Raw genomic sequence first — 27,965 nt, forward strand, 5'->3', positions numbered from 1 at the left:
GAAGAAGTAGAAGGCTTTAGCTTTTACACGGTACTTTCTGTATGATCAAAACAGAAGTACCACTGAGATTCTTAGCAGCGACACAAATGAAGCAACATTAGGAATATCACTTACCTGTTTGATCATCAGTGTCAGAAACTGCAACAAAAAGAAAAAATTATTTGGTGGGAATAAGAGAAGCTGGGAAAAATTACTCAAGCAGTACTATTAAGCAGGAGGTGAAAGCCTTGAAGGGAGATTACTAAACCAAAACAAACAAGACTCCTTTTTCCTGATCCCCATGCAGAGGTTTGCACGTTCTCTGATTAGGACAGGTTCTTCAACGAGCAAGAAACTTTCTCTTCTACTGAGCTTACGTAATAGCTACTGCTTTGCAGAGATAAGCGACTATCTAGAGTGATATCTCAATTTTTAAGACAGGCGGAATTTATGCAATGTAGCTTCCTAGAACTACTCTTTAAGTAGCCGCTTCTGCCAGTTTCTTTGATGTTACACAAGCTCACCAATACTGTTGAACACAGCTGAGACATATGCACACACTGGGTAACTAATCAAGAAAAAGTGATAAATTCTGTCAAAAGTACAAAATGCACTGAAAGAACACAAAAATGAGGTGGTTGTCTTAAATCTTTCATCATATGTGTAGGACAAAGCTTGGAGAGATGTTTAAAAAAACAGCACTGCTTTGGACAACAGCAAGAAACAAACCTCTCTCTAAAGTAAAAGCATTAAAATATACTTCTAAATATACTTCTGTAAACAACTTGCAAGTCAAGGGGAGGGGAGAAGAGAGAGGGGTGTTTTTAAAACTAATCACCAAGAATTGCACACTGGGACCTGAAAGTCAAGCGAGATGCATTCTCTACGCACTTCTAGCACACCACTATCTCTTCATCAGTCAACCGTGCAAGCGCAGCAGGTGCAGGTCCTGCACAGGAAGGTTCCCCTTGTGATTAAAAGGACAGAACCAAGGGACAGATAACCACAGCTGTTCAGAAGCAGGAGCCACAGTCACTGACTACACGCCTGCTCTCTGCAGACCAGCTACTTTTCACTGGTTTAAGCTAAGGCATTTTCTGGCTCACTTTGTCAGTTACCACAAGTCAAGTGATGAAAGCTCACTCTAGCTCTTGCAGTCCTGTCTGTAGCCATACATCAGCTGTTCTGTGGGTGCTGCAGCAACCAGCGCGATCTGCCACAGCTGTACAAAGTCCTGAGTTGGATGGCATGTGGTTCTCCTTTATTCCTACTATGGGGAAATCACTCTCCACAGCTTGCATAATGCTCTCCTCTTGAACACACACAAACGGTGGCAAATAGTTTGCCACTTTCATTGTAATTCGAGTTTGATACAGTGCCTCTACTCTCACTTGCAAGAAAAAGAAACAAGATAAGTTCTACTCTCTTCTGCAACTGCTAGCAGAAAGGGAAAACAGGTACATGCTTGCTAGATTTCTTACCTAGATGCTGAAGGTCTTTTTCTTTGTAAAGACGAGTCACCCTCTCTAACAGCTCCCACTTTTCACAGCAGCCTTTGTAGTTGACAAAGTTGCGAGCAAGAATTTCCTTCAGCTGTCGCACAGACAGTGCATTGATGTCTCCAATGCTTGTTAGATCAGAAAGAGAAGCCTTCCTCCCCAGCACCAGGTTATCTCCCGAGTGAGTAGACTGAAAGGGAACAAAGATGGAACAATTCTTGCTCTCAGCAACGAGCACCACAATTTAAATAAGCTTTCAACGTGTGCACTAGCAGGAATTAATGTTTGGATGTACATGTAACTTTGATTATTCTGTGAATCCCTCCATTTATCAGAAATACAAATCCTAAGATGGAAAGAAATCATTCCTATAATTATAGTGTCCAAGTGACACCAGTTCGTTCTGTATGTGGAGGACAGGATGATGCTATAGAAGGGGGTTGGTTGCGTCTGCAGGTGGTCAGGCTGAATTACTGTTTAGTCACCCATCTCTGTAGTAATGATTCTGTGGTGGCAAATACAGCATAGGAAACTTGGTGCTCCTTGTTATCTGTCTAATTCCAGGTCACAAACCTGTGTCTCCTCCTCTGTTGGTGCTTCTGGTGCATTCCCAACTCCTGTCATATCGACTTGGCTTGGAGACACATACCCAATTGCCTAAAAGAGGAAATAAAGCTTTCACCAACAGCATGTCTCTGTCCAGAGGGAAATAAGCGTGATAGTTCAGTACAACTGCAAACCCCACCCACTGGAATGGCAAACTGTAGCACGAGGTAAAAGCTAGGCACACTGGCAGAAGATACTTCCTGTGCAGCACTTAGAAACAAATAATTTTAAGATGAGTAAAACGATTTTTAAAAATGGAAGTGCAGCATCTGACCCTCCAAAGTCCCACTTAATTTAAACCCTGGTAGAGTACTTTTACAGTAAAGTCCCACATGATGTTCTTGTGAGGCTGGGTCAGGAAGAGAACAAAATCTACGTGGACGTAAGACAGTAGCAGGGCCCCCGACAAGGTCACGGTGCAAGTCCTGGCACTGCTATGCAATCCTTCACTGCGAAGTGGCTGCAGCACGTGACCCGGTGTGATATCACAGCCTGACTGCACACCAAGTATCAGTGCAAGACTCCTTATAAGACCCCTCCACAAAAATACTCAGAGACATCATCAAAGGTCACCTTCAGAGTAACCACACAGAAGTACCTCCTCGGCTGGGTTCTGGATCAGACAAACAGGAGACACTACATGAAGGAGCAGCAGAACCAAAGCTGGAGAAGGGGCAGTTGCTCAGAGCACTCAATAAAGTGAAAGGAACTGCAGCGTAATTCCAGCTGACTTCCCTCAGCTGCTATCCTTCCCCTCTGGTTTCCCTACTGAGGAAGGAGACTGCAATGTTACCATCCTAGAGAGGTGATAACTGGTTGATATTTACAAAGTCAAGGAATAACAATGAAAGGAGTTGAACTGTAGTAGGGTGTCCTGTCAGTCGAGAAAAGAACCTGTAATATATTACAGGACAGTAAGGGAAGACTGCAGAGCTGAATGTGCAGGTAAAAAATTGGGATGACAATATCCAGGAAACAAAAAAGGCCCTTTAAATAATAACAATAATGTAAATAATAATATAGAATAAAAAAGGAGAAAAAAATAATGAACCTCTTTATTTTGTACTAGATATATCTGCTGAGGAAGCAGAAGGTACAGACGCTTCCACAGCTCCGGTCCACAAGGAACTAAACATACCTATTAACTTATGTAACAGGACTGGGAGCAGATGTCAGACACTGAGTAAACTTCCCATGCGAGATAGCAGAAAGACAAACAAAGCAAAAATCAATAAAAACAATTAGATTCAAATGCCCTTTACAAGGTTCCTCAGAACAGCATTCATCGTCGACTGAAGACTAACAACAGGCTTGGGGTTTTGTCTTCTATTAATCTGGGTGCAGGAGATACCAAAAACTTTGCCCATCTCACAATAGGCTTTCCCAGCAGTTTCAATTGCAGGATTGCTCTAAACTGTGCTTGCTGTCTCGCACATGAATTCAAGAGTAACAACAACTAATACCTACATACAGTTGTCAAAAAGCTGTCAACATCAACACACAAAGATCTGTGCACCAACACAGACATCACATACCAAAGGAACCATTAGTCACAGGAAGTAGCTAGTGGCAAAAAAAATATGTCTCAAAGGACTTCAAAATATTGATGTTCTCAGAGTGAGCGCTCACTATACTTAGCCCTGCCCACCAAATTAAATGCCACTAGTGCAGAAATTCCACAGAAGTGGCACATTCCACTTTGGTGCAGCAGCATGGCAGTGTAAAACAACTCTCCTAATTATTCTGTAAAAATATGTGAAGTCCTCACTCCGAATTTATTAATATTAAAAAACACCACAACTGAGAAAAGCATGTGTAAAATGCAATTGAAGCATTTTGTCAGCTGCTCTAAACAGAAGCCCTCTTGCTTTTTAAGCAGGCATCCATAGTGTTAAACTTTTATGGCACATTACCTACTTGGAAACCTCATGCAGCATCTTAGTAGTTAATCCAAAAACAGAGATGGACAAGTATGCGAAAGATGCTTCGGGTTAGAGACTGTACCTGTTGATTTTCCTGAGCTTGTGAACTTGAGATGGAATCTGCAGACGCTGGAGACGCATCATTTGAGGTAGAAGATGCTGTGCTGGTCGGTGGGAGAATCACAAAGTCTTGCTGTCCAGAGGCACTAGTATTAAATGAATTTGTTCTTATCTGATCTTCCTGGTTAATTAGTGGCTGCTGGCCAAGAATCAGAAATACCAGGTCCTCCTTTTCACGACACAACTCTGTGGAAATCTCATGGAGTGCCAAATAGTCTCGCAGATCCTTCACCTTCATCTTTATCAGCTCTTCCCGCTGGAAAGCTGTGGCTCGGAAACGCTGACAGAGGTGGCAGAGGAGGGGACCACCTTCAGTCTGGTTTGAGCAGGACGTACAAAAATTTTTCTTACAGTCCAAGCAGATATGCTGGGGAAGAGAAGGGAACAGAATCAAAGGGATCTGCCATGCTCTGAGACAGCAGGGCACAACAGCCACAGGCAGCGCTCCCCTGGCACCTGGAAGCCAACATAAGCCGTGACCCCTATTAGGGCATAATCAAAACCTAATTTACAACAAAGTGCCAAATATGCGTGCATGCTCCTAGGCGAGGTAAAGGACTGACCCTATGAGCAGACCACTAAATTCCTCACAGATGTTAGAGAAGCACTGCGTACACTAGAGACCTACCCAGAATTAAATATATCCTGAAACAATTCCCTCAAATGACAGGAGATTTCTGCCCACAGTCTGGACCTGTTCATCCAGTTTAAGCCACAGATTAAAGTAAGAGAGATTGAGGAGGCAGCAGACTGCAAGGTACATCACAGCCAGCTATACATTGCTTCATAAAACAACGAAACACTGCTCTGTGCAGTAAGAAAGCTCCAGCATCAGAGGGAACTACTTACAAACGTTTCTCTGTTGCTTTGTACATGCTCCAAGCTACCCCCCACCCTTTTTTTCCTCTCCAAATTGCTGCAGTCACTAAATGAATCTTCTTTTCACCATAAGAGGAGCTGTCTGACAAACAGAAAAGAATTTAACATTTATTCATCAAAACCAGCTATTTATTTTAAAAATAATATGCACGCTGTGTGGCAATGAGCTACTAGACAGAAAGCGTTGGAAGTTTTGGAAATATTAGGCCCCAGATGTTTTAAAACTTTTCAGATCAAGTTCCATTGTTTAATGTTCATATTTTATTCTGTTCTGATATCACTCAGGGCTCGATTTTCAGAAGTTCCAAGCACTCACAGTCCATGTTGACTTCTGCAGAAAGTGTTCAACACTTGGGGAAGTCAAATCCTGCACTTTCCAATAGGAATAGCAGCAGAACAGCCACATTATGCACCCTTTAAAAAGTCCTGAGGGGAAAAAAAGAACCAGATTATTTCAGTGCTGGTTAAGGAATGCTTACTCAGTCTCAGAGAAGACCAGCAGCCCTATGAAACGGAGCTCAACAGGCAGCACCTACAGATGTCATTTCCTTTCTTGTCCTGACAGGGCACATCATTTCTACCCTGAAACGGTCACCTCTGGAATGAGCCAAGTAGGCTCACGTTTTCCTTCTTTTGAGGTTCCTCGTTCTGAAAGGGTTTGTGCATATGTTTGCTTGTCCCAGCAGGAGCTGGAGCAAAAATCAAAAAGGCTTCAGAGAGACCAGTCAGCAACAGTCACCTTGTATCACTAGAGTTGTAGGCTGTGCTTAGATATTTATCATTTATACCCTTTACTTCTACATCTGCTTGGGAGAGATAAATAGTTTTCCCTGTTCTATCTATGAGTCACCATAAATTTGCCTATTTATCCTAACGTCCTAATCCTTCAGAGCTGTACAAGGAAAAATACCCATGAAGACTTGGAGAAGCAACAAATACAAACTCATAGACAAACGAAAGTTTCATGAATTGCTCCTAGTGATTAAAGAAGATTTATAATTTCACAGTTCAAAGAAAGTAGCTGCTTCTCGTGTTTTAAAGGTGTAATACACTACTTGCCTACATAAGCTCCTTCTGACCCCTTTACAGCCTGGCAGCCCCCCTGCCCCACACCACCCATACAATTATAACCACCAGACTTCTCATTTAGCCCCTGTAATAGACTTAAAATGACAGTTAGTGGGAAAGGTCCCAGCTTCCTGCCTAAGCACATTAAGACATGAACATTTTTACCACAGAGAGAATCTCACGCGGACGTGAAACCTCATCTCAAAATTGCTGTTTACTTGGGGGCACGCCACACAAAAGTGCCTTTTCCTGTCTTGCTCTGTTGCTGATGGAAGTCAATCTCCACATACCATTCAGTTTTGAAAAGTTTTCCATAACTTGGTCGTTATTAAAAGAAGCATTGGTGACTTCTTTGACCCCAAGGTTGGAGGGACAATTCATTAATTTGAAAAGTTTTGGGGCAGGCACGTGCCTGGAATGGGGAAACACTCCACAAAGGCAGATTAATGGAAAATAACCACGTTAACAGCACTTTTCTTCTGTCAATTGCCCATCCTGACAGGAGAGCAACCAGAAAAACTGAGGAAAAAATATATATATGTATATATGTGTGTGCGTATGTATATATATATATATTCTGCTTTACTCTGTCTGTAGGGTAGCCTTCCCCGTGCTCTGCAGGCTGCCACTTTGGCTCCCAAGGGAACTGTATGGCCAAGGACCTTCTAACCCAGAAAACGCCTACTTGAGTGCTTCTGTGTTTAGCTATCACATGAGCGAGCACAGCACAAGGGCTGCATTATCCAACGTACTTTTTGCAAGCCATTAACAGCAATAACACACGTTTGCCTTAGTTATCAAATGATACACTTGAGAAGGCAAAATAAAAGCAGGCTGCTAAGTCTCTGACTTATCAGCTTGCCACTAGGATTCATCTTCATTCCCAGCCTGCATCAAAGTGTCAGGTATTTAAACACACACAGAAGCTGCTTGCTGCACCTTAGCATTAAGCAGCTTTTACAGCTTTTGATACATCTGTTGAGCTCTGAAAAGGCAGTGACTGAAGACCACGTTCTCTTCAGAACAATGCATTTCAGATGTGGCAGTAAATTAAAGCCTGTTACTAAAAGGTCAGACCACTTCTGAACGATGCTTCGTATTTCTAACTGGTAGCACAATCACAGGGTGGTCAAGCAGAAGCGAAATACTTTAAATCAGAAGTCTGTCCTGAACGTAAGATGCTGCTGGTGGTGTGCTCTGACAGCTAGTCTCCCAGAGACACCAGGACAGGGCTTTGATACACTTGGCTCTTCTCCATATGCAGGGTAAAAGGAAGAAATGCCAATATTCAAGCTTTCAGCACAGCTAGTGTTGTTTGGTTTGGGGTTTTTTTGTTGTTTTTTTTTTCCCCCTCAAATCTTACACTCCAGCTTGCCAGGAGTTTTTTTCTGGAAGTATGCAAAGAACAGCATCTTCCTGAAATGTCAGCCAATTTAAGCCACTGAAATCAGAAAACGGGGAAGGAACAACAATCTGACATATCCCCCAGAAACTCCTGCCATGGCTTTCCATTAGCGGAGAGGGAAATGAGGAATGCTTGTTTCAAATTTAAAAGATTGTGAGGATTTTGATGCAGAACACCAAGATCAAAAAAGTCAGCTAACGGAAGAAAAACAAAAACAAAACAAAACATGGAGATTATTTTTGCTTCCAAAATTAAGCTTTACATCTTTTAAAGATGCTCCAACAGTTACTTAAAAGCATTTTACAAGTCCACGCTCATTCATATGTTCCCTACCCTAGTTCTTTTAGTTGGTGCCATGTTATATAAAAATTAAAAATACAATTATGATTAAAACTCAAGAACTTAAAATACAATCTTTCTGCCTTTGTTTTTAAAGGCAAATTAAGTTATCCATACAGTCTGCAATGTGGAAAGAATTTGTTTTAACCCGCTGTATTTCAACATAAACATCAGCTGGACGTTAGAGTTCAAAGGTACTGCCTCTCCTGGGACAAAACACAGTTTTCTGTGGTCTTGTTGCATCAAAGTAAGATTTCCTGCCTTTCTCCATCCACATCAACAGAATTAAAGAATTAACATGGCTTACAAACATGTCAGTTTTTCTATAAGTTGCGTATACAGTTCTTTACATCAAATCCTCCTCTGGAGGCCAAGGGCTGATGGCTGAGCTCTAGCAGACCTTCCCGCAGCTGTTTAAGCTTTACCACCCGTAGCCACCCAGCTCCCGTCAGTCCCAGGGATTGCAGTAGTTGTGGTGCCAGAAGAGAGGTGGCCTGTGAGTTAGGAACCCCCCTTCACAATACAGAACATAAGCCTCAAACTCATCCTCATTGATAGCCTGCTCTGAATGGGAGCAGCTGAGACAGAAGCACGCATTGTACTCCGCTGTCCCAGTTACACAGCCAGCCAACTCCAGCAGGAAAACAGGGAAATCTGCTGGGGGCAGAAACACCTTGCACTGCTTCAGCAGATCCTCTACAGCTTGCACACCAGCTTATACTGGAACATACATTTTAGAAGATAACAGGAAAAAATAGACCTAGCACTGGATATAGTATAACTCACACATACCTTCACGATTTATTTACATTTCAAAAGCAGAATCATCTACATCCACTACTTGCTAGTATGCAGAAGAGTTAACATTGGATTCAGAATAATTCTTTTTGCAAGTATTTGCAAAGACACCGCAGTGTAAAGACAATACTATGCACACTCACATGCAGTGACTGTAGTGTTTATTCCCAGCTGACCCAGAGTCTGCCTGCTGTCAAAAAAACATCTAAGCATATTTACATACCCAAACCACTAAGGGGAGTAACACCTCAAAATATATTAACAAAATTGCAATTTGTACTGATTTCTGGAGCAGTAACACTTCTCGGTGCAAAAATAAAACATCCCTGTTGTTCCATGAGTAGAAAGCAACAGCTCTACCAAGACTCACCCTTTCTCAGCAAAAATATCTCAAAAAATATCTCAAAGATATTTGCCAACGTGGATGAATATATCAGATACTTCTTAAGCCATGGAGTTTGGACTCTGAACAGCTTTCCTCAAAAGAAGCCTTTTAAAGCACCATTATAGGAACCACCATGCCCAAATAATGTCCCAGACAGGGTTTACTGTCTAATTGAACACCTCATGGCAACAATTATTTTGGCATCTGTATGCTTGCAAGTGAAGTCTATAGGCAAGATAAAATGGATTTGTTTTCCGGTTGGCTTGTTATTTGTTTTGGCACCAAGCTTCAGCAATTCAACACGCCCTCAATAAACTTTTATGGCTTTCTAGTTTGCAAGAGATACGTAGATCTTCCTTTCCTGAAAGCACAGATAAAATGCTAAACTTCTTACCACGACTTTTTGTTAAAGAGCATTAGACGTTTTAAAATGACAGATGAAAAAACTAACATTCAGGTTAATGCTCCTTTAAATGATTACAAACAGTTTGGCCGCCTTCTTTTAGCATCTGGGAGAGCCAAGTTTAAGGCTAACTACCACATCTCTAATCATCTTTAACTGCGCCTGCTAATTGCGAAAGAATGACTAAGGGATACTAAGGCAAGCTCTTACTCCATATGGTATCCTCAAATCAGATGTCTCTAACGCGCACCCATTTCTCTTCAAATCAGCCCTTGGTAATTAAGCAGACATCAGACAGCACGCTGCAAACCGAACAGTCAGTGGCACCAGGGAAGACGTTCACAACTCACCTTTCTGGAGGAATTGTCGAAGTGCGCCCCGCAGGCTTTACAGCTCTCCTCAGAAGCAGTGGGAGACGGGTAGGAGCTGTACCCAGGGTTGGAGTAGGCCTGGGCTCCGGCTACCTGCTCTGGCTGTGGCTGCATCTCTTCAGGTGAGCCATCCAGGCAAAACCAGTTACAACAGCTTGCCCACATAGTAACTGGAAGGGGAAAAAAATATACATTAGACATGGCACAAGGAGCTACCTGTCAGCTAAAGCAAGAACGAATCATAAAATGCACATTTAAATTTCCCACCCTCGATTCACGTTCTGACAGCATTTGTAAGGTTTGAGCTTTCCTCTAACTTAAACGTGCACACACAAAAACCTTGCATCAAGCACTCATTTGGTGAGAAAGGACGAAGTTCGGGACTGCTGTTAGTGGAATTTCTTAAGTGTTAAGAGATCCCAGTGATAAGATAAAGTTTATGTTCCAGTTGGCTGAAGCTCTGTGATTAGTTTGCTGTAACAGTCTGTCTCTATTCCATGTAAGCATAACACACTTTCTTTTTTTGTGTATCAGGAACAGATAAGCTCCCATTTTATTTCAGTAATGCTTATGAGACATAATTAACAGCTAGATTACAGACGAGTATTCTTCAGCTGCATTCTAAATCCCTCCACAAATTTACAGGTACAAACCTAAGAGGACAAGGACAGTGGAGCCACTGATCTCACATATGCCAGTTCTCAATCAAATCTGCAGCATTTAAACACTAAATCATCGTGCAGCAAGTAACGTTAGCCATTCAAGAAAATTCAGACACTAGCTTCCACTAACTAACTTGGGAAAACAATCGCGTATGAGACACATAATCGCTTGTTTATTTTCTTGCGAGCCAAACAGTGACGTATACACACGTAACCTAAAATCCCAGCAGCCAAATGCAAAATGCACGGTCTTGTATTCTAAGACCACCCATGCAGAAGTATTCCAGAAACACACTGCTATAAACTGGCTTTGGGGAGTTTACAAAGAAATCTGAATTCATCTGGGCATTCAGTTTCTAGAGCACACACCACGTGTCATCACTTAATGGTAAACAGAATACAAATTGCCTCCTCTGCATTTCTGCATTCACGCTGTAGCTCCTGGACTGTGTTTCTTTTATGTCTTAACAATCAGGTCCATCACTGGCAGCGTTCGGCAACTGCTCAGTTTTATAATCTGGAAATAAAACATCTCCCAGCTACGCAGCCAATTCATTTATTTCACCACAGTAATTTTTGCCACTGTAAAAACCCAGATTCCCACGGGAAGGGGGCTGGTACGAGCCCTAAGGGTAATTTAGTACAACACGCTAACAAACTGGGGGTTGGTTTGTTTTGAAGCTGTGTCACGTCTTTGGGGCTGATATATTTGAATTGGAAAGCTGCTGCAGTTTGGCGCAGCTCCAGTATCTGTGGTGTTAGTGGTATCTTTATTCCTTTTGAAGCCCAAACGTGGCTTGTCAAAGTGGCTGCTGTCACCGCAGCGGACACGCGCCTTTCAGGATTCACAATGGTGAGCTTACCGACGAGTTTACCCCGGCAGCTCAGCAGATTTCAGTGTTTGTGGGAAGATCTGCAGATTCGTGACTGCTAAACAATTTGTGGCATAACCGATGTTCACAGTGCTGAGATCTCTAATAGTAGGATAGTAACAGAAAAAGGAGCACCAGGCAGCTGACGGAAGGACGGGGCGACCAAAAGCACGGCACAGACACAGGGCACTGGACTATTATTACAGATACTTGTGATGTTAAAACTATCAAAAGCGGATACTACTGAACCCCCAAAATCACAAGGTGTGATCCTATCGGTGAGTGTTGACAGAAAGTGTTGTAGGTGCCTGGACCATCCTCCTCCCACGTCACTTGGAGCCACCCTCAGACACAACAAGCAGGCTACTGTGCTTCCCCAGCGGCTCCGGAGAGCAAACCACCTCAGCAGGAGCACGCACGTCCCGCACAGAAAGCACTCGGGATGGTCACAGCAAAACAGCGAGGGCCTTCAGGCCCCCAGCTACTTGGATTCGTGTTGCATCTCTGTGTACAAAACTTGGTGTCAGAAGGTAAGCTCCAATGCGGTTGGTATTTATAACCATAAACAAGAATCGAAGGAAAAGCAGAGCGAGTTCTCACCGACACACAGGGAGCTGAGGTCTGCAAATGGCAGCGGCACAGCTCCAGTGTCTCAGCCTAACATTTAGTTTCACATGCCAGGGTTGTCATCCTGTGTAAGCAAAGGTAATTATCACTTGATAAATACACGGAGAGATGTTCCACGAACAGAAATAACACATCATCCACTTGTATTAGTGCTGCACTGCAATCAAAACACATACTTCACATATCATACAGGAAAAAACAGTTACTCTTTCTTTCTGCACACTCATTTTCAAGCAATCGGTCCTTCTCACACATTAACAGATCCTATATATTTAGGAAACACTGAGTTTGTATTTTAAACTATGCTGTTTGGAGGTTTCTTCCTAGGAATTGCAAATCTAAACAACACGAGAGACTTCTGCACAGCGAAACTTGTATTCACAGGCTCTGCAGCAGGGGAAAACTGCGTCCATCGTAAGCTCTCTTCTCTTCCTGCTCCAAAGACCCCTGCAAACCAAAGGCCACCCACGGCAGCAGAATATACAAATGCTACTGCCTGCCCCCAAAACTTTGTTCTCCTAAAAAGACAGCCCAGTAATTCACTCCGGAACATTGCAACACATCAAACTTCAGGAAGAAAAACACAAGGGAGGGCACAAACAGGGATAAAATAAGACAGAACTCTGCATTCAGCTGAAATTGTAGAGCCGTGCTATTGCTTGGAAATGAAAAGGCTGACAAAAGGCTCAGATGTTGTTTTAGAAGAACCTTAATCCTGCTCATCTGTGAGAGTACGGAAGGGAAACATCCACAAGCAGACAGCTACAACCAGGCCCGCCCTCCGGTCTGCACAGCTTCTCCCAAAGGCACCTTCCATCTCTAAGAGGAAGGAGCACACGGAGGTACGACAGCCACATTACCGCAGCCTGTAATAGCGTATGGCAGGTTTTAATTATTTAAGAACCTTGGTGTGTAAGTTTAAGCTTGTCTGCAAGCAGGATTTACACTGACAAAGGTGCCTCACTGAAACTGCTTTGTGCTGCCCTTTGCTAGGTGTACGGAAACGAACAGCTCTGACTTTTCAGGAGGCCGAAGGGTTCCTCCTGAGCACGTACTTGCCCTGAGCAGGCACCCTGCACCTCTGTGCTGCCACCAGCCCTCGGACGAGGCAGGCTGCTCCTGCAGGCACACGGTGCCGCACCTGCCTGCCAGGAGCCTGCCCTCCCGCTGCAGCCCAGCCGGACTGCTCCATGGGCAAGAGAAGCTCACAAACCTCTGCCCATGCAGCTGTCCTCACGCTCTGCATCTCAGGAGGCCACGCCAGCCCACCTCATTTCCTAGACACTTGCTGCTAGTTCCACATCCGCACAGGGCCACAGTGGCTGAAAAGCAGTAATTATGCTGCTAATGGCTGGAAAGGCAGCAGCTGTAATATGGGAACTTCAAACTGCCACCAGTTGGGTGAAGCTTTGCTAACTGGCGGCTACACTACCGAGCAGACTGGACTGAGATTTAAGGTGCTGCAATTTCTGCCTGCCTACAGCTGAAGGAAGATGACAGGAATCAGAGGTAAGACCCAGCACCTGCTTCAAAAAGGGGCTTTCCTTTGCTCTGTGCAGCACCACTTGCAGACCGGAGGAAGAGGGCTGGAAGCAACAGCTGTACTTCAGGGTGAGATTTCAAGCTGGCAATTTCTTAGATTGCTCTACAATGACTTCTATAACCTAACTACTCCCTTATTTATCTCATTACCCATTCAGAGGCACATGGTCACCACCACCCAGAAACTAATGATTTCTGTAAGCAGTGCTTTGGAAGGACAGCTTGTTGGTGCAGACGTGGCAGTTCAAGCACTGTACCTAGCAAGCACTGCCCTACGTAAAGCCCAAACCTCAGCAGACAAGCGGCTGTTTTCCATGCGGGGAGCACCCCAGCTGCACTAACACAAACAACTGCCTTTCCACAACATTTACCAGCAAAAAATGCCGCTGCTTTGTTGTGCTTGGTACACCCCTACAGTAACCTGACCAATATTAGCACACCCGTGTGGCAAAGCTAACGACACCACAGTCTTCTGGCGTTCTCAAGCAACTTCTTGAATGGAAGAGGTCGAGTTGCTGGCGTGAGTAACATCACAGGCATTACTGATAGCAGCAGGCATCGTTATTCTTGGACACGCTGCTCATGCTGGCCAACGGGAGAAAGTAAATGTTTTCGCTACACAGCTGCAGGATGAGAGCAGATCACGCTTTGGGGAAACTGAAGCCGTGTTGCAGGCAATCACCAGAGAACTCCTGGTGGCCACACAGACCTGCCCTGCACCATAAGCACGCGTTGCGCTCGGGGTGCCTGCAATAGCAGGGGCTGGAGGTGCAAGATCAAAGACAGCCTAACCTGGCCATGCAAACACATCCACCCACCTGCAATTATCACTCTGGGCGTGTTCCTGGCAGGGTGGGGGTGCTCCTCTACCTTCTTTCTTGAGTTCCTTTAATGAAAAGCCAGAAGGCATCCAATAAACCGCGGATGAGGCAGGGAGTCGCTTGCCGTGGTCTGTAGGCACAGCAGTGCTACCACACTGCTGGATTGCCTTTTTTCCCCCCTCAGATATGAAGCTGTGAATGCTGTGACTCTCTTCACTGACTTTAAACAGCAGGCTGAAATTCATTTCACCAGCTGTTCATGAACATCTTCTACGCATCTCCATGAGTTTTGTATAAAGTTGCGAGTGTTATTCCATTCCAGAGGAAAAATCACTGATGTCAGAAGCTTTCCTCCCATACCCTGTTGGAGATAGTATTCATAATGCATTCCTGGGATTTTATGCTTTCCATATTCATTTTTTAAAAAAAAGGCAAGCATTTGAACTCAGACTCTCACAATACCTCTTACTGCAGAGGCAATATTAATGCCATAACCCTTCTGGCTGGAATATCAGAGACTACTGTCTACACACAGGATTTATTACACATGCTTTGTGGACTTCTATCAAAGGGTAGGCTTTGTCTGTATAGGAGAACTTAGGTTGATGTTTGAACAAGAAAATAAAGGGAATTTTTATAAGAGTGCAAACAGTAAGAGACCAGAGCAAGCAAAACCAACATTTCTCAGAATCTTTGAGCTTTTGGCTCAACAGAATAAAGTTGTCCATGAGTGTGCTTGGCTGCTCAGGAATTTGGGAGCTGGAATACAATAGCACAAACAAGACACTCGAGTTAAGAGATCAAAAGGAACTGCGCTCCCACGAGCAGCTGATTTCGCTCCCACATGAGCAGAGGCTGCAGCACCAAGTCCTCCTCCTCCCCAGAGTCCTTCAGCCACTGCAACACCAAGGCCAACGACCCTTGAGGCTACTGCAGATACGGAAGGGTGCCAAAAAGGGAGGGAGATGCACGACAAACAGCAGCCTTGCCAGGTCATGCTTTCCAATAATCATGCTTGCTCGTTAGCTCCATCATCTGCCCTCACACCTCCTGCTTTAGTGGCTCTGCTCTCCACACTGAGCTTCTCTTCTGTCAGCTCCCTGAAGCACCGAGCTCCTCTCTCCATCTCGTGCATCACTCAGAGGCCACCCTCCCTGACTTCCTTACTCCCTGCCAGCAGCGCCCCGTGCTCCTGAACTGCCTTCTCCTGCTTCTCAGTGATTTCCATGAGATCACCACAGGGTCTCAGCCTCCTTTCTCCCCCTTCCCCTCACTCTTTGCCACGTACCAGCCAACTGCCAAGCCGCAGAATCCACCGAGGTCTGTGCTTCAAGTACAGACAGCGTACAAAAACACACGTCCAACCTGCTATCCACTGCGCAGCACCCACAACACCACATTCATTGGTAAGGCACTGCTTCCAGTGGGACACAAGACGACTGAGATTAATTTTATTCACAAAACCACTACTTTCCACTATTTCTAGGGCCTTGAAGACCACTGAAGCCTGCTCAGGAAGCCAGAACAGGGTAGTGTGACTTCACAATACTCATGTCCTGCCACAGCCCTTTTAGAATTATTTTTATGTTATTATTCCATGCAATATCCCCTGCAAAATTCAGCAGATGCCACTTTCATGAACATTGTTTTGCAATGACTTAAGTATGTAATTAACCATTTTTTGCCCCATTAATAGCACTGTATGGTTGTTCATTGTTACAATTCTTCATTTTTTAAATAAAAGTAAACCTGCACTGATAAGGAATGCCCTGCTAAAATTAGTTCCACTAATAACCTACCACTTACAAGCTGAAATCACTGCTTCCCTCATCACAAATTGGTATTTACTTGATAACAAGGCTATAATCTGCTCAAATGACATTTATTCATTAAGTTTTATTTTAATCAGTCTGTGTCACACAGACCTGAATTATGGTAAATGGAAGAAGCCACGTGTTGGGGCTGGTGGAAAACTCAGCAAACAAGATATTTGCAAGAGGCACAAGGCAAGGAGGCAGGCTGTCAGTCCGAGCACACAAGCAGAGCTGGTGACTTGACTAACATGAAGAAATCGAAGAGTGGGCACCAGCTAACAGATAGCAAGGAAATCCAGTTCATTGTATATAACAACTGGATTAAGCACGTTAGATTTTTACCTCAGGAAAGGAAAAATGCACTTAGGAGCAAAGGTAGGAGTCCACATCATGCCCAGGATGACAACACACATCTTGCAAAAATACACGGGCACACATCAGAGCTGTACCACAGCTAGAAACGGGAGGGTTTGAGGGAAGAGAGACTGAAGTGTTGTTTTGGAGAGACGAGACGTGTCTCATCTCTAGGCACCTAAGCATGCAACACCGACAACCTTTATGAAGACAAATACACGACAGCTCACCAGTCCAAGCAGCGACTTCGATGTCAGTCTCAGAAACCATCCAGCTACACAGAGGATGAGGCATTCGGCCCAATCCGCACCGAACTCAGCCAGAACCAAACATCCGAGCTATTTTCTGTGGTGTCTTGGCGAGGCTTCGGAGCACCAAGGAGCGCAGCACACTTGCTGTCAATGCCAGCAGCTGTCCTCGAGCAGCGCCGGCACACTCGCATCCCCTGGCTGGCGGACGGAGCTGCCTAGACCTCCCCCATCGGGTGCATTACCACAGGGCTGGAAGCTCGGCTTGTACACTGCAGCAATCCATCTTCAGGCCCTCCTTAACGCAGCCACGATGCCTTCCAAAGCCTCCAGGTGGGCAGCAGAGGCGCGGAGCATCCCAATGCACCCAGCCAGGTGATGGAGCACGGCGCACGGCCGCGTCCGACAGCGGATTTGCTAGGTGCGCTGCTTCCCCGAGCCCAAAGGACGGGAATTTGGCCGCACACCAGCATTTTAATCAAGGAAGTGACATCCGTTTACCACAGAGCAGAAAGTAAACAGCGCAGCCCATTGGGGCAGGGCGCAAAGCAGCGCAGGAAAAAGCTGGAGCTGCACAGACACAACCCCACACAGCTCCACTGAAACGCTATCGCCTTAAATTATTGCCAATTCCACGAGAAGTGAAAATACCAAAGCAATTTCCTAGTTATATCGCACAAAGGAAACCATCACGCAGACAAAGATCCCTCTGCAACGTAAGCCTTTAGGAAATGTGCTTAAAGAGAGAAAGATTAAGAATTAGAGACCTCAAATACATTAAAAAACACAGAGGGTAATCCAAGAACATTTTACAGCTCTATCAGTGCTTATCAGCACTCAATGCTACTTTGCGAGCATATTGTGTGCCACGCTTGCTGATGCTCTGCGTGTATGGTGCAAGCACCTATGGCCATCAGCAAATCCGCCCGTGCTGTTACGAGCGCACAGGATCTGCGCTTCAAGCACCTCTTTGAAACCAGAGACCCGTCATTTTCATTTAGAAACTGAGAAAATGCTTTTAGAAAGCTGTGCTATTTATACAGCATTGCAGAGCAAGCTAATACCAAAGTCACAAAAATGAGACCGTCTCACTCAACTCCCAGGCTCTGCACCTGAATTGCAAACAGCACTCACCCGTTTTCTTCCTTCTCAGAAGCACAGCTTATGTCAAATGGTTTTTCCCAATAAGAGAACTTTGGAAATCCTGTTTTGTTTTAAAAGGAACAGGGTACCTGGGGGGTGTATTATTGCAATGTAAACTGTTTATTTTGACCTAAAGTTGCACTGTATATATTGAAAAAAATATTTAGATTAAAAGTTCTTCTTGCTATTACACATAATTAGGTTTCGAGACATCTGCCAAAATGGAAATTCAACAACAGCCTGCTTTTTCCCTTGCAAAAAGTCAGTGACGTTCTTTCAGCAAGCTAACAAACAAAACAACAAAACCCCCTAGTGATTAATGAAATCATATTACCGACTAGTTTTGGACAAATATTTTTCTTACCCAGTTTTACCTTAATTCCTTAGTCCCATACCTCTTCCAGAATAATTTTTTTGTAACCTCAGATAGACCATCTCCCTTCCACTACCTTGCTATCCTGAAAAACAGCAACAAGAAATCTGGTGCGTACTTTCACCCTAGCAGGACACACTCATCACCAAAACAAAATTAAGTCAGGTGTAATACATAACAAACTAAGTCAGAAAGAGAAGAAAAAACTCTGAAGAAATTCGATTCTGAAGCACGGCGTTTTTACCATACCTGCCTAACATCCTGCATGTGCGGACCTCTGTCTCCATCCCACACACAGAAGTGACAGCAAAAACAGAAGTTCTCTGTCAAAAGTTCTGCAGTCACAGTCCAGAAATCGAGACTGTTGTGTACCACTTCAACTGGTACTTTTCATTATGGGAAAAAGATTGATCCTGGCTCGTGTTCTGAAGTTTTTTCTCTTTCCATTCACATCATCACAAGTCTTTCCTGGACTTAGTTTCAGCCAGCTATCTTTTTTTTCAAGCAGTTGAGTAGCTGCTAAAATAACTGCAATATATAGCAACAAATTGCTAAATGAAAATCTGATAACTTAACTGCACGGCTTCCCTAACCAGCTCTATTCAAGGGAAGTTTTTCTGTCTCAAAACCCACCTGGACCACCTCTGTGACAGTCGCGTGGCGATAGCTGGGAGAGGCTAGCTGGATGTGTGCCCACCTGAAAGCCAGAAATGGTCTCCAAAGGCACAACATACTCAATTCAGGGAATCCTCCGGCTGCTGACACCACAAACACCTCACACCCCCTTCAGAAATTCTACAGTCCCCGTAATAAAAATCACTCAAACTAAGTTTCTGCTGCAGAACGCTGCTACGACCTGAGTGACTCCAGCATTCAGATATTACAAACAAGCAACAGCAGCTCCCCAATGTAAGCCAGTACTGCAGAGGAACAGTTTCAAGTCACCTCTGCTTTCAAGAAGGAAAAAGCTAATCACCACTGCAGGGCTTTAACGGTGCTCTTCTGAGCAGGGGGATCACAGGGAGCTGGCTGAGAATGGGATGTCTTGTTGTGTCTTCATCCTATCACTGCAGTCCCCGTTTCAAATAAAAAGACATCAAGCTATTTCTGTTGAAATCCTTGGCCCAGGACCGCTGCACGTCTCGTTTCATTTTGACTGGAGCTCTCTCTCCAGCTCAATAAATGACGTGTTCATCAACAGCTAATCCCTGGAACGAAGCGCGACTGTACGGGGCAGGCGAGCAGAGAAGGAGGCATTATCCAGCCACCGCTCCTCCAGCTCCTAGAAGCAGGATAGGAGCACAGTACGTAAGATGCATCTCCCCACAAATTGCAGTGATGTGTACACGAACTCCCTGTCCCACCCGGTGTAACAAGCGTAAGGATTTGGAGAGATGGAGCACTCTGGAGCGGCTGTTCCCAAAACAGAGATCGTTACAAGTGCAATCTCAAGCCGTGCAGTGTTATTCGTGCAACAGCTGAGCTTGTGTTGGAGGTGACGCTGTCTCAGCACTCAGAATTGCATCAAATGTGTCTGAAATTGGGATTGCAATTGGCACTAATGCTCTATAGGCTCTGTGCTGTCACTGTCTCAGACACCAAGAGTCAAGAGTGTTTAATGACGAGCTACAGTGCCAGTTGGAAAGCCCCTAAATTACTTTTCATGGCAAGCTTGGGATTTATTATTTAAATAGTACACTTCTAAGTCTTTTTTTAGAATCAGAAGACAGCCTCAAAACTTCTCGCACACAAAGCCTACTCTCCCACTGCCTCTTTTTCACAAACTGGTAGTAGAAAATGAACGTAAAACCGAAGGAATTCACACATTTGGGGGAAAACACATTCAGATGGATGATTCTGCAGTAAAATAGCTTGCAACAAAGATCTGTGCAGACTGGTAGGCAACCTCTAACCCGTTTAACTGTAGCCAGAAAAAAGACCACTTACTTGGCTAGGCTGAAGAAGATCTGAATGCATGTAATTTAGGCACATCATAACAAGTACCAACACCGCAAACTCACTTCTTAGCTATGCTTACTCCAAATTAACCTGAATTCAAATCCAGACTAGGTGCTGAAATAGAAAAAAATGCAACTGCAAATTATGTCCTGTAATAGATGGGGACAACGACCAGCAGGCACGTCACAGCTGAAATAGCGTGAAAGCTCAGTTCTCCTCGAGCGCTGGAGTACTTTTGGGTTTGTCAGCAGTTAAAGAAAGGCGGGTCCAGGATACCGAACACAGCAAACCTGAGTACTAGTATTGTTATTCAGACAACAAAGGATATTGGAACCCAGAAGTCAGTTCATTTACGGCTTAGTCACCACATCTGTAGGCAACAGAAAATACCCACCCTCACTTGTGGTAAGTTAGTACAGGTGAAAGTTTGAGAGAGGCTTTGAAGCTGCACTCCTAAAGTATTTTCATAAATACTAACGACAATTTTTGTGCCAAAAAATCTCCAATTAGCACTGAAGCATTTGAAATTCAAACTTGCTTACGTTCAGGCCTGTATAAGAGCTTAAAAACCGAAGGAAAGCACAAGCCTTACCATCCAGTGTCTGTCAGTAGAGTAACAGGAACTACTTGCAACATTCATGGGACAGATGTTGTAAAAAAAGACCATTTCCAACTGCCTACAATATCTAGTGCTGAAAGATTCTAAGTCAGTTACTTTACTACTGCTCTTGTTTGACTGCCGTGCCTGTCTTCCTTCAGCCTCAATTTCTGCTGAACACTAAGGATTAGTAACCCCAAAACATTACAGACTGAGATCTGTGCTTTACTCAAACATTAAAAAAAAAAGGCAACCATATTGTCCGGGATTTTTGGATAGCGAGTTGAAGGGTAACATCCCAAGGAGATGCTGCAAGAGCTCACAGAGGAGCTTACCTACACTATCAGTACAAATTACTTCCATACAAGTAAACACTTCTCTCTTGCAACTAAAGTCATGACAAAAAAAAAGCCACCCACCTTCCTTTACTGTCACATCTCTACACACACATTCCAACATTAAAATTGCGTGCCAAGCACTGCAAGCACCCATGCAAACTGCCAACAGAAGCAGGAGAACACACCATCCTAAGGCACAGCTCACCTAAACCTGCTGGAATTTATGTTTATCCAAGCAGAAAGTCAGGATTGCTGAACATGAAACCAATGTTGGATCCTACCTGTAGAAAATATTTTCAAAAGACTTAGAAGATACCAGGTAATGAAAACTCCAAGCAGCCTTTAAGGACCTGCATCTTCTGGACTCCGCACCTTCGTCACAAAGAGGAAATTTCCCATATATGGCCCAAGCAGCCTGGGTTCACATTTCAGTGCACGGCTTTTGGCAAGCCCAAGCATTCAGACACCATGAGTCAGTGCTCCAGAAACCGTTGGGCTTTATAAACCAATAAATCTGATTTTTGTTTGTTTGTTTTTTTAATTTGCTGCTTTTTTTCTCCAACCTTTGCAGTACACAGGTATGGTCCCATTTTCATTTTGCTTCTCCGTTACTGGGAGGAGTGCCTTTTTCCATCCTGGATTTGTTTGCTTTGTAAAACGACAGACAAAACTTTTGTAATAGACTAAATAGTGATGCTGGGGCATTAAGAAAAAACGTACCGACTATCACGGAAGCTGGGAACAGATATTATGCTGTCTTGTACTTTCACACAGCTTTTTAACAACAAGGAACACTTATTTTTTAAATAAAACCTCCAAACATCTCCACTTCTGTTCTCGGATCCCAAACAACTTACCCAATGTCCCAGCTTCAGCAGGACTCCTGCCGCGAGGAAGCTCCCCACAGCCCACCCAGCCTCTTCCACCAGCTGCCTTGCAACACCACCGTGAACTTCCTTCCATTTTGAGTTCTTCTTTTCCCAGTCCAGCAGAGATTGCCCCATTTTGGATTACACACGCAAAATCACACACCACTTATTCCTATTTCTAAGAGACCTAAAGTTCAACAAATGCCATTGGGAAACTACTTTCAGATCAGTAATGGAATAAATAATAAGGAACAAACGTGGGCGAGGATTTTTGGTTTCAGTTTCTAGCCCTATCCTGGACAACCTGTGCATCTGATCAGATCAATTCTCCGTGCCTCAGTTTCCCCTACATAATACACAAATGATACTCCCTCAGGGAACAGAACCAAGTTAATATCTTATTTCTCCAAGGCAGTGCTATATTCATAATGGAGGTAAATACTTTCAGAGAGCCGTCACAGCTCAGTAAGGCGCTTCTGGGAAGAAATGCTTAGAGCGAAAATGTACTTATGACTGTCTTGCGCTTTTACAGAGCATCCTAACAATGTAACGTCATACCAAAACACAGAAGAAGAAAAAGCAGACAACAGGAGGCTATTTTAAGGCTGACTTTGTTTCAGACAAGTGCCAAAGACAACGCAAGTCCAGTTAGTCTTCTGGTCTTTTTTGTTGAGGTTTGTTTGTTTTAACTCCCTACCAGTTCACAGCCAAAATTATGGTAACGTGCAGAACAAAATATTGTTCAGAACGTTTGTTTTTACTTAATGGAGCATTTTTACTTTAAAAAGAGCTTCGCTAACATATTTGGCTATGTCAAAAAAAAGACATTATTGGTACTTGACAAAGAAAAATGTCAGGAGGCAGTATGTTATTAAATTGCTGTTTAGAAAAACATCTAGGATTTTAGACTTCAAATATTTTGTGGATGTTGTAAAAATCCCCTTTTATTTATAAGTTCAGAAGGTTTGCTAAATGCTTGTAGGCTATTTCCTTCATATTTAGGGATTACAGCTGATCAGTCAAAGTAAGCAGTAGACTGGAAGAGTTTATATCCTTGCCTTCACCTTTGCTTTTACCAGGAGAATTTTTAGGAACTACTACTATGTACTCCAGATTTAATTTCAAGCTTGCATCTCTTATTCCAGGCAGAGCAATAAAAGCATTAGCTTGTATTATAACGAGTCATAACCAGAAGTAAAAAATAAGTTTAGGCTTCCATAACAGTACCTTACCAAGCTACTTAGGTTTTCACCAGATCACCACTTGGAAAACACTGTTGAGGAGGCAGGACTCATTTTAAGTACAATCATAGAATGGTTACTTAATAACATTTAATTAAATAATATATTAAATATAATTTAGTATCTGTAAAAACATACACAGTCTGAAAATCCTTAAGTAGGTTTTCACCGATGAAAGGGTTCTGAGATGGTATCAGCACCATTCAGCACTATCAGATAAACCCATGTGCAGATTTAAGATGTCTCTCGAGGCAGACGGTCGGCACATAAGAAGAAACTGCAAGTACTTTGTTTTTAAATGCCTTGCTTTGCTCCGCACAAGTAGTCATTTACTGGCGCTTTGAATTCCAACTGCATTCTCTATGCACATTTCGTAGGCATTGCAATTCACTTCTGAGACTCCAGCAGCAAGCTAAACAACATTTTAATTCTTTTCAGGAATTTCTTACATCCCTCGGAACGACATTCTTGATTCAGCTATTTCCATTGCAGAAACCAGCCTGCGATCTCCCCTCGACTCAGAGAAGCAAGCAGAAGAAATAACGACAGGAAAAGAAAGAACAAGAAGGCTGAGGTTTTTGAGTTTGTTTTCATCAGATGCCTGCATCAACTCCTTCTCACTTCTCTTCTGAAGAAGAGAGGATCTTACTCATCTTACCTGGGAGCCCCACGCACAGACAGACGCACGACGAGCGGCTAGATTTGACTAACCCCACGCGGAAAGGCATGATCACATGCGACCACTGATAAGATTTTCAATCTGAGAGACAGAAGGCACGAATTACGCAAGTATCAGCCTCCGCCGGGAAGAAACCTGCGCTCGGAGCTCCCAGAGCATAAATCGGCCTCTGTAAACACCGGCTTCAATTTCGACTTTTTTTTTGATTATACAGTCAAAAGGGACTTTGAGATCTACACTTGATTTGGAATCTGAAAAATAAACTGTTTCCAAACTATTTTGTAATGCTTGTGTAATGGCCTCAAGACAGCCAGTAATTTAGACAGCTGTGTGACCAGCCACAGAAGCTGCATTTTAGAAATAGCCCTTCCTGGGAACAATTGAAACTTTCTCCGGGACGAAGTCCGCACACAGAGAGCAGTGTTTCCCTGCAACCATATAACAGTTTCATTATTGTTTAACCACCAAAAAACAGCTCCAACAATCTATCAAGCTTGACATTTCATCCGTCTCTGCTGCTAGCTCAGAGCACTAGGCATATGTAGGAAGAGGTTCAAGGATTCAAAAGGAAAAATTATTTTATCTGAACAGAGGAACCATTTCTGTTCTTTTAATGGTTAGCTTGCCATCTTAAAAACCTGTTCTGGATACCGAGGGCCTGCACATCCTCTGAGCGATCATACGCAAGGATCTGTAAAGAAAACTACTCCATCAGATGAATAAAAGCCCCATTTTAAGACAAGTATAGCACAAACTGTAAGGCAATCCTATAGAGAAGGGATTCATCACCACGATACAGCAGCACTGCCCATCGTGGCTCCATCCCCACCGTGGTTATCGCGTCGAGCACCAGCCCTCCCGTCCCCAGAGCACCGCTGCTCAGCACGTGTCCGTGTCACCGCGGCAGTCCTAAGCAGCCTCAACACAGTCCTGGAACAAAACCATCAGTGTCTGCTGCAACCCCGCACATCCTCAAGCACGACATTCCAGAAATCGCTCGTCTGAGGGCTTCTGCCAGCTCCCCAGAGCGGTGGGGTGAACGAAATGTGCAAGTCACCGACCGGTGACTGCCTTCTGAGCGAGGTGCTCTGACATCACCGAGAAGTGGTGACACACCAGTTTTAGTCTGGACTTCCCCAGGATGCAAATTATGGTTTGTGAGTCATTTGGGGACCAAGCCAAACCAATATAAACTCATGGACATAGTAAGTGGCATTGATTCAGCAACGACCTTTGTGACACTGCAGCCTCAAATTATCCAGGGGTATATATAGAATATGTAACGCCCAAGGAAGCTGTCTTCTGCAGTAGAGGTTACTGCACGACAAGCTGCTCCCCAAGGAGAGTATTTTAAATTCGCCTGTTTAAAAATCTCACTTAACATCAGTCTGGAGGCTAAAGATTCAAAACACACACTGCTTACAAACATTCTTTTAAGCATATCCCACAACCCTCTGAATATAAAAGAAGGTGTCGAGAAAAAAATGCCAATATTAATATTTCAGTCTACATGGAAATACAACATGAGATTTCCTATTCTGGGATTATTTGGCAGAGCGGCCGGAGGGCAGATCTGTTAGAGAAAGAAGTCTAACTAATATTTTAGACAGAAGTGAAAACCTCCAGGGCAATTAATGTGAAAAATCCACAGATTTTACAGATCCTGAGAAGAACAAACAGTGTCTCTGAAAGGAACATTTTTTTTTTTAAGAAAGCACCTCATGGGAACATAAATTAAAAAATCCAAGAAGGGTTTTCAGAAGTGAGAATAAGCTCTCAGCTCTGAGGAAACTGGCTGAGAAAGAGGGGAAAAACTAATAAAAAAATATGAATTACTGATCTGAAAGTCATACTCCATTTCTTAAAGAAAACTGTGATTTTTCAACCTTGCAGTGTTCTCTGAAGACTGAATAACCAACTTCAGAGGCATGTACCATCTGGTTAGAAAACCTGGCGTGCAGACAAGTTCTGCTTCTGACATCGACTCGGTGGTGCTGCGATTCTCCCACTCTGGCTCTCCCCACCTGTGAAACGGAGACTTCATTTATTCATCCTGCAGTGTTCTGTGCTCCCTGAATGCCAGCTGGTGCAAGTTCAAAGTACTGATTTCTGGCTCCTTGCAATGACCGTCCCCAGGAAGCGAAGGAAAACAAGCACGATACGGGAGGTACTGATAGGCGCTATCAAGACTAATGACTGGAATTTGGGGAGCAGGGGATGGGCTGGGGTTTCGCAATGGAAACAGGTGATCAGGGGAGGAATAAAACATTCGCTGGATAAACATTTGCACCAGACAAACACAGCAAAGCGGAGAGCACGAAACACAGGCAGGCGAGCAGCGAAGTCCTCCAGCAGCACAGACCTTACCGCAGCATCAGCCGTAACGCTTCCTTGTGACATTAGATCAAGCACGCAGCCCCCACCGGAGTGGTAACAATACTCGGTAATTTAAAGTCATGTCGTGCTTGTAGCCAGAGCTCTGACCACAGAGAAGTGCCAAGTTCCCTCGTCCTCACTACCACCCACCAGCAGGTCCTCTGCCCCGGGTCAGGAGCGGTTCATACGAGCTGCACCCCAACAAGGGTGGCACACACACAGCTATTTGCATCTCACAAGCCTTCTTCCAGCAAAGTATTTTATTAATCCCTACCTTCCCTTTCACTCCTCAGCACTAAGCAGCTGGTTCAAAGGCACAGGTCTTCCTAACTTCTCATCTTTGGATCAGGCTCCATATTCCTCAGGACTGGTCGAAGGCTTTGGAGAACAGCTGCTCTGAGATATTCTATATGCACATGAAAATGAACTCTAAGAGACGGAAAGGTAACCTAAACTGAACGAAACACATTTTTCCCTACATATGTTACAGGGAAGCCAACACGCGCTGGACGAGGGCAGCATTTTACCCGGCTAGAGGCGAGGACACGAAGCTGGGTGCTGGATCAGACGGACAGCCTGCCTGCAGCACAGCTCCAGGTGAGCCAGCGGGAGGCAAGCAGGCGCAACAACACGCAACAGACAACTGTGTGAAAATCTGCTTATGCCCTTCCACCACGCAAAAGCTGGTTCAAAGTCTAAAGCACAAGTTTTAATAACCCTTCTATATATAGCACTGTAGATTCAACCCGAATCACACTCTAGCCTGACTGAAGAGTTTACAGTCTCTGTAATTTCTTATAAACAAACCATGGCACAAACACGCACAAGTGAAAACTACACATTTATATACCATTAAAAAAAAAAAAACTGAAATCAACCACAATAAACCAAAAAATGAAGGCCTGGAGAAACGAAGATAGATTCCGGTTATGAATACAAATTCAGCTAGCGACCACCAACCTCAAAATCTAGTTTATATATATTTCATTGCTTTGTATGCTTCCTGCGGAGTATTGCATTCTGCTCTTATTTCAAACCCTAAAAGCCCAGTTACATGTGCCTCCCAAGGAGAAAGCCTAAACCTCACAGCCTATTTTTACTACCCTGCACTTAAATACAATATTTAAATTATGACTTTAAAGCCATTCCAATTCAACAAAAAACTTGAGCAATTAAGCAGCTATCCATGAACACCGATGTCATGGCAATCAGCTTTAATTAAAGTCCAATTGCTACCAGCTGAGGGGACAAGGAAACCACAGAGCACTACAGCTGGGTAACTCTGCAACAGGATTCACACAACCAAAGAGAATTACCCATAACAGAAAACACAACAATAGCCTAAGTCAATCGTTTTGTTTCATTAGACCCAATTGTTCTTCTGAAAGTAATTATGTTTACAGAAGTAAAGGTTCCTAAGAATGAGTACAAGATATTCCTCCCCACCACTACGAACACAAAAAACATTAAAGAGACAACAGTATTTGATGGAGCAGTGGTAGGTAAACGCAAGGATCTAGAAATCACAAAACCCAACATTTTAAGCTAATAGCTTTGCATTCTGCCTCTCAGCTCTGGATAAACAAGGTAGCAGTGGAAATGATGACAAGGTGCAAATACTAATTTGTTTTTGTTCCATGCCATCACGTATATGCCTTAATCATTACTTATCTTG

General features: G+C 43.8%; 1 protein-coding gene across 16 annotated transcripts in view; it reads right to left on the reverse strand.

Moving 5' to 3' along the window:
- The window catches only part of RFFL (ring finger and FYVE like domain containing E3 ubiquitin protein ligase), a 33,074-nt gene that overhangs the window by 2,847 nt on the left and 2,262 nt on the right, over nucleotides 1-27,965 (reverse strand). For 6 of the 16 annotated variants that reach the window (XM_083806641.1, XM_083806640.1, XM_083806649.1 and 3 more), the window contains exons 2-6: nucleotides 9,754-9,944; nucleotides 4,089-4,493; nucleotides 2,052-2,135; nucleotides 1,461-1,668; nucleotides 115-138 (exon numbers count right to left, since the gene is read on the reverse strand). In XM_083806641.1, coding sequence (XP_083662767.1) covers nucleotides 115-138; nucleotides 1,461-1,668; nucleotides 2,052-2,135; nucleotides 4,089-4,493; nucleotides 9,754-9,939 — 907 coding nt within the window. In that variant the 5' untranslated portion in view covers nucleotides 9,940-9,944. Of the gene's footprint in view, nucleotides 1-114; nucleotides 139-1,460; nucleotides 1,669-2,051; nucleotides 2,136-4,088; nucleotides 4,494-5,321; nucleotides 5,432-9,753; nucleotides 9,945-14,295; nucleotides 14,660-16,696; nucleotides 18,159-21,982; nucleotides 23,814-23,893; nucleotides 24,634-24,703; nucleotides 25,717-27,250; nucleotides 27,927-27,965 lie in introns of those variants that run through there. The other 10 variants (XM_083806645.1, XM_083806646.1, XM_083806643.1 and 7 more) reach the window with 9 other exon arrangements.

The sequence above is a fragment of the Anser anser genome (assembly GCF_964211835.1).
Source record: "Anser anser genome assembly, chromosome: 20".
NCBI lineage: Eukaryota > Metazoa > Chordata > Aves > Anseriformes > Anatidae > Anser > Anser anser.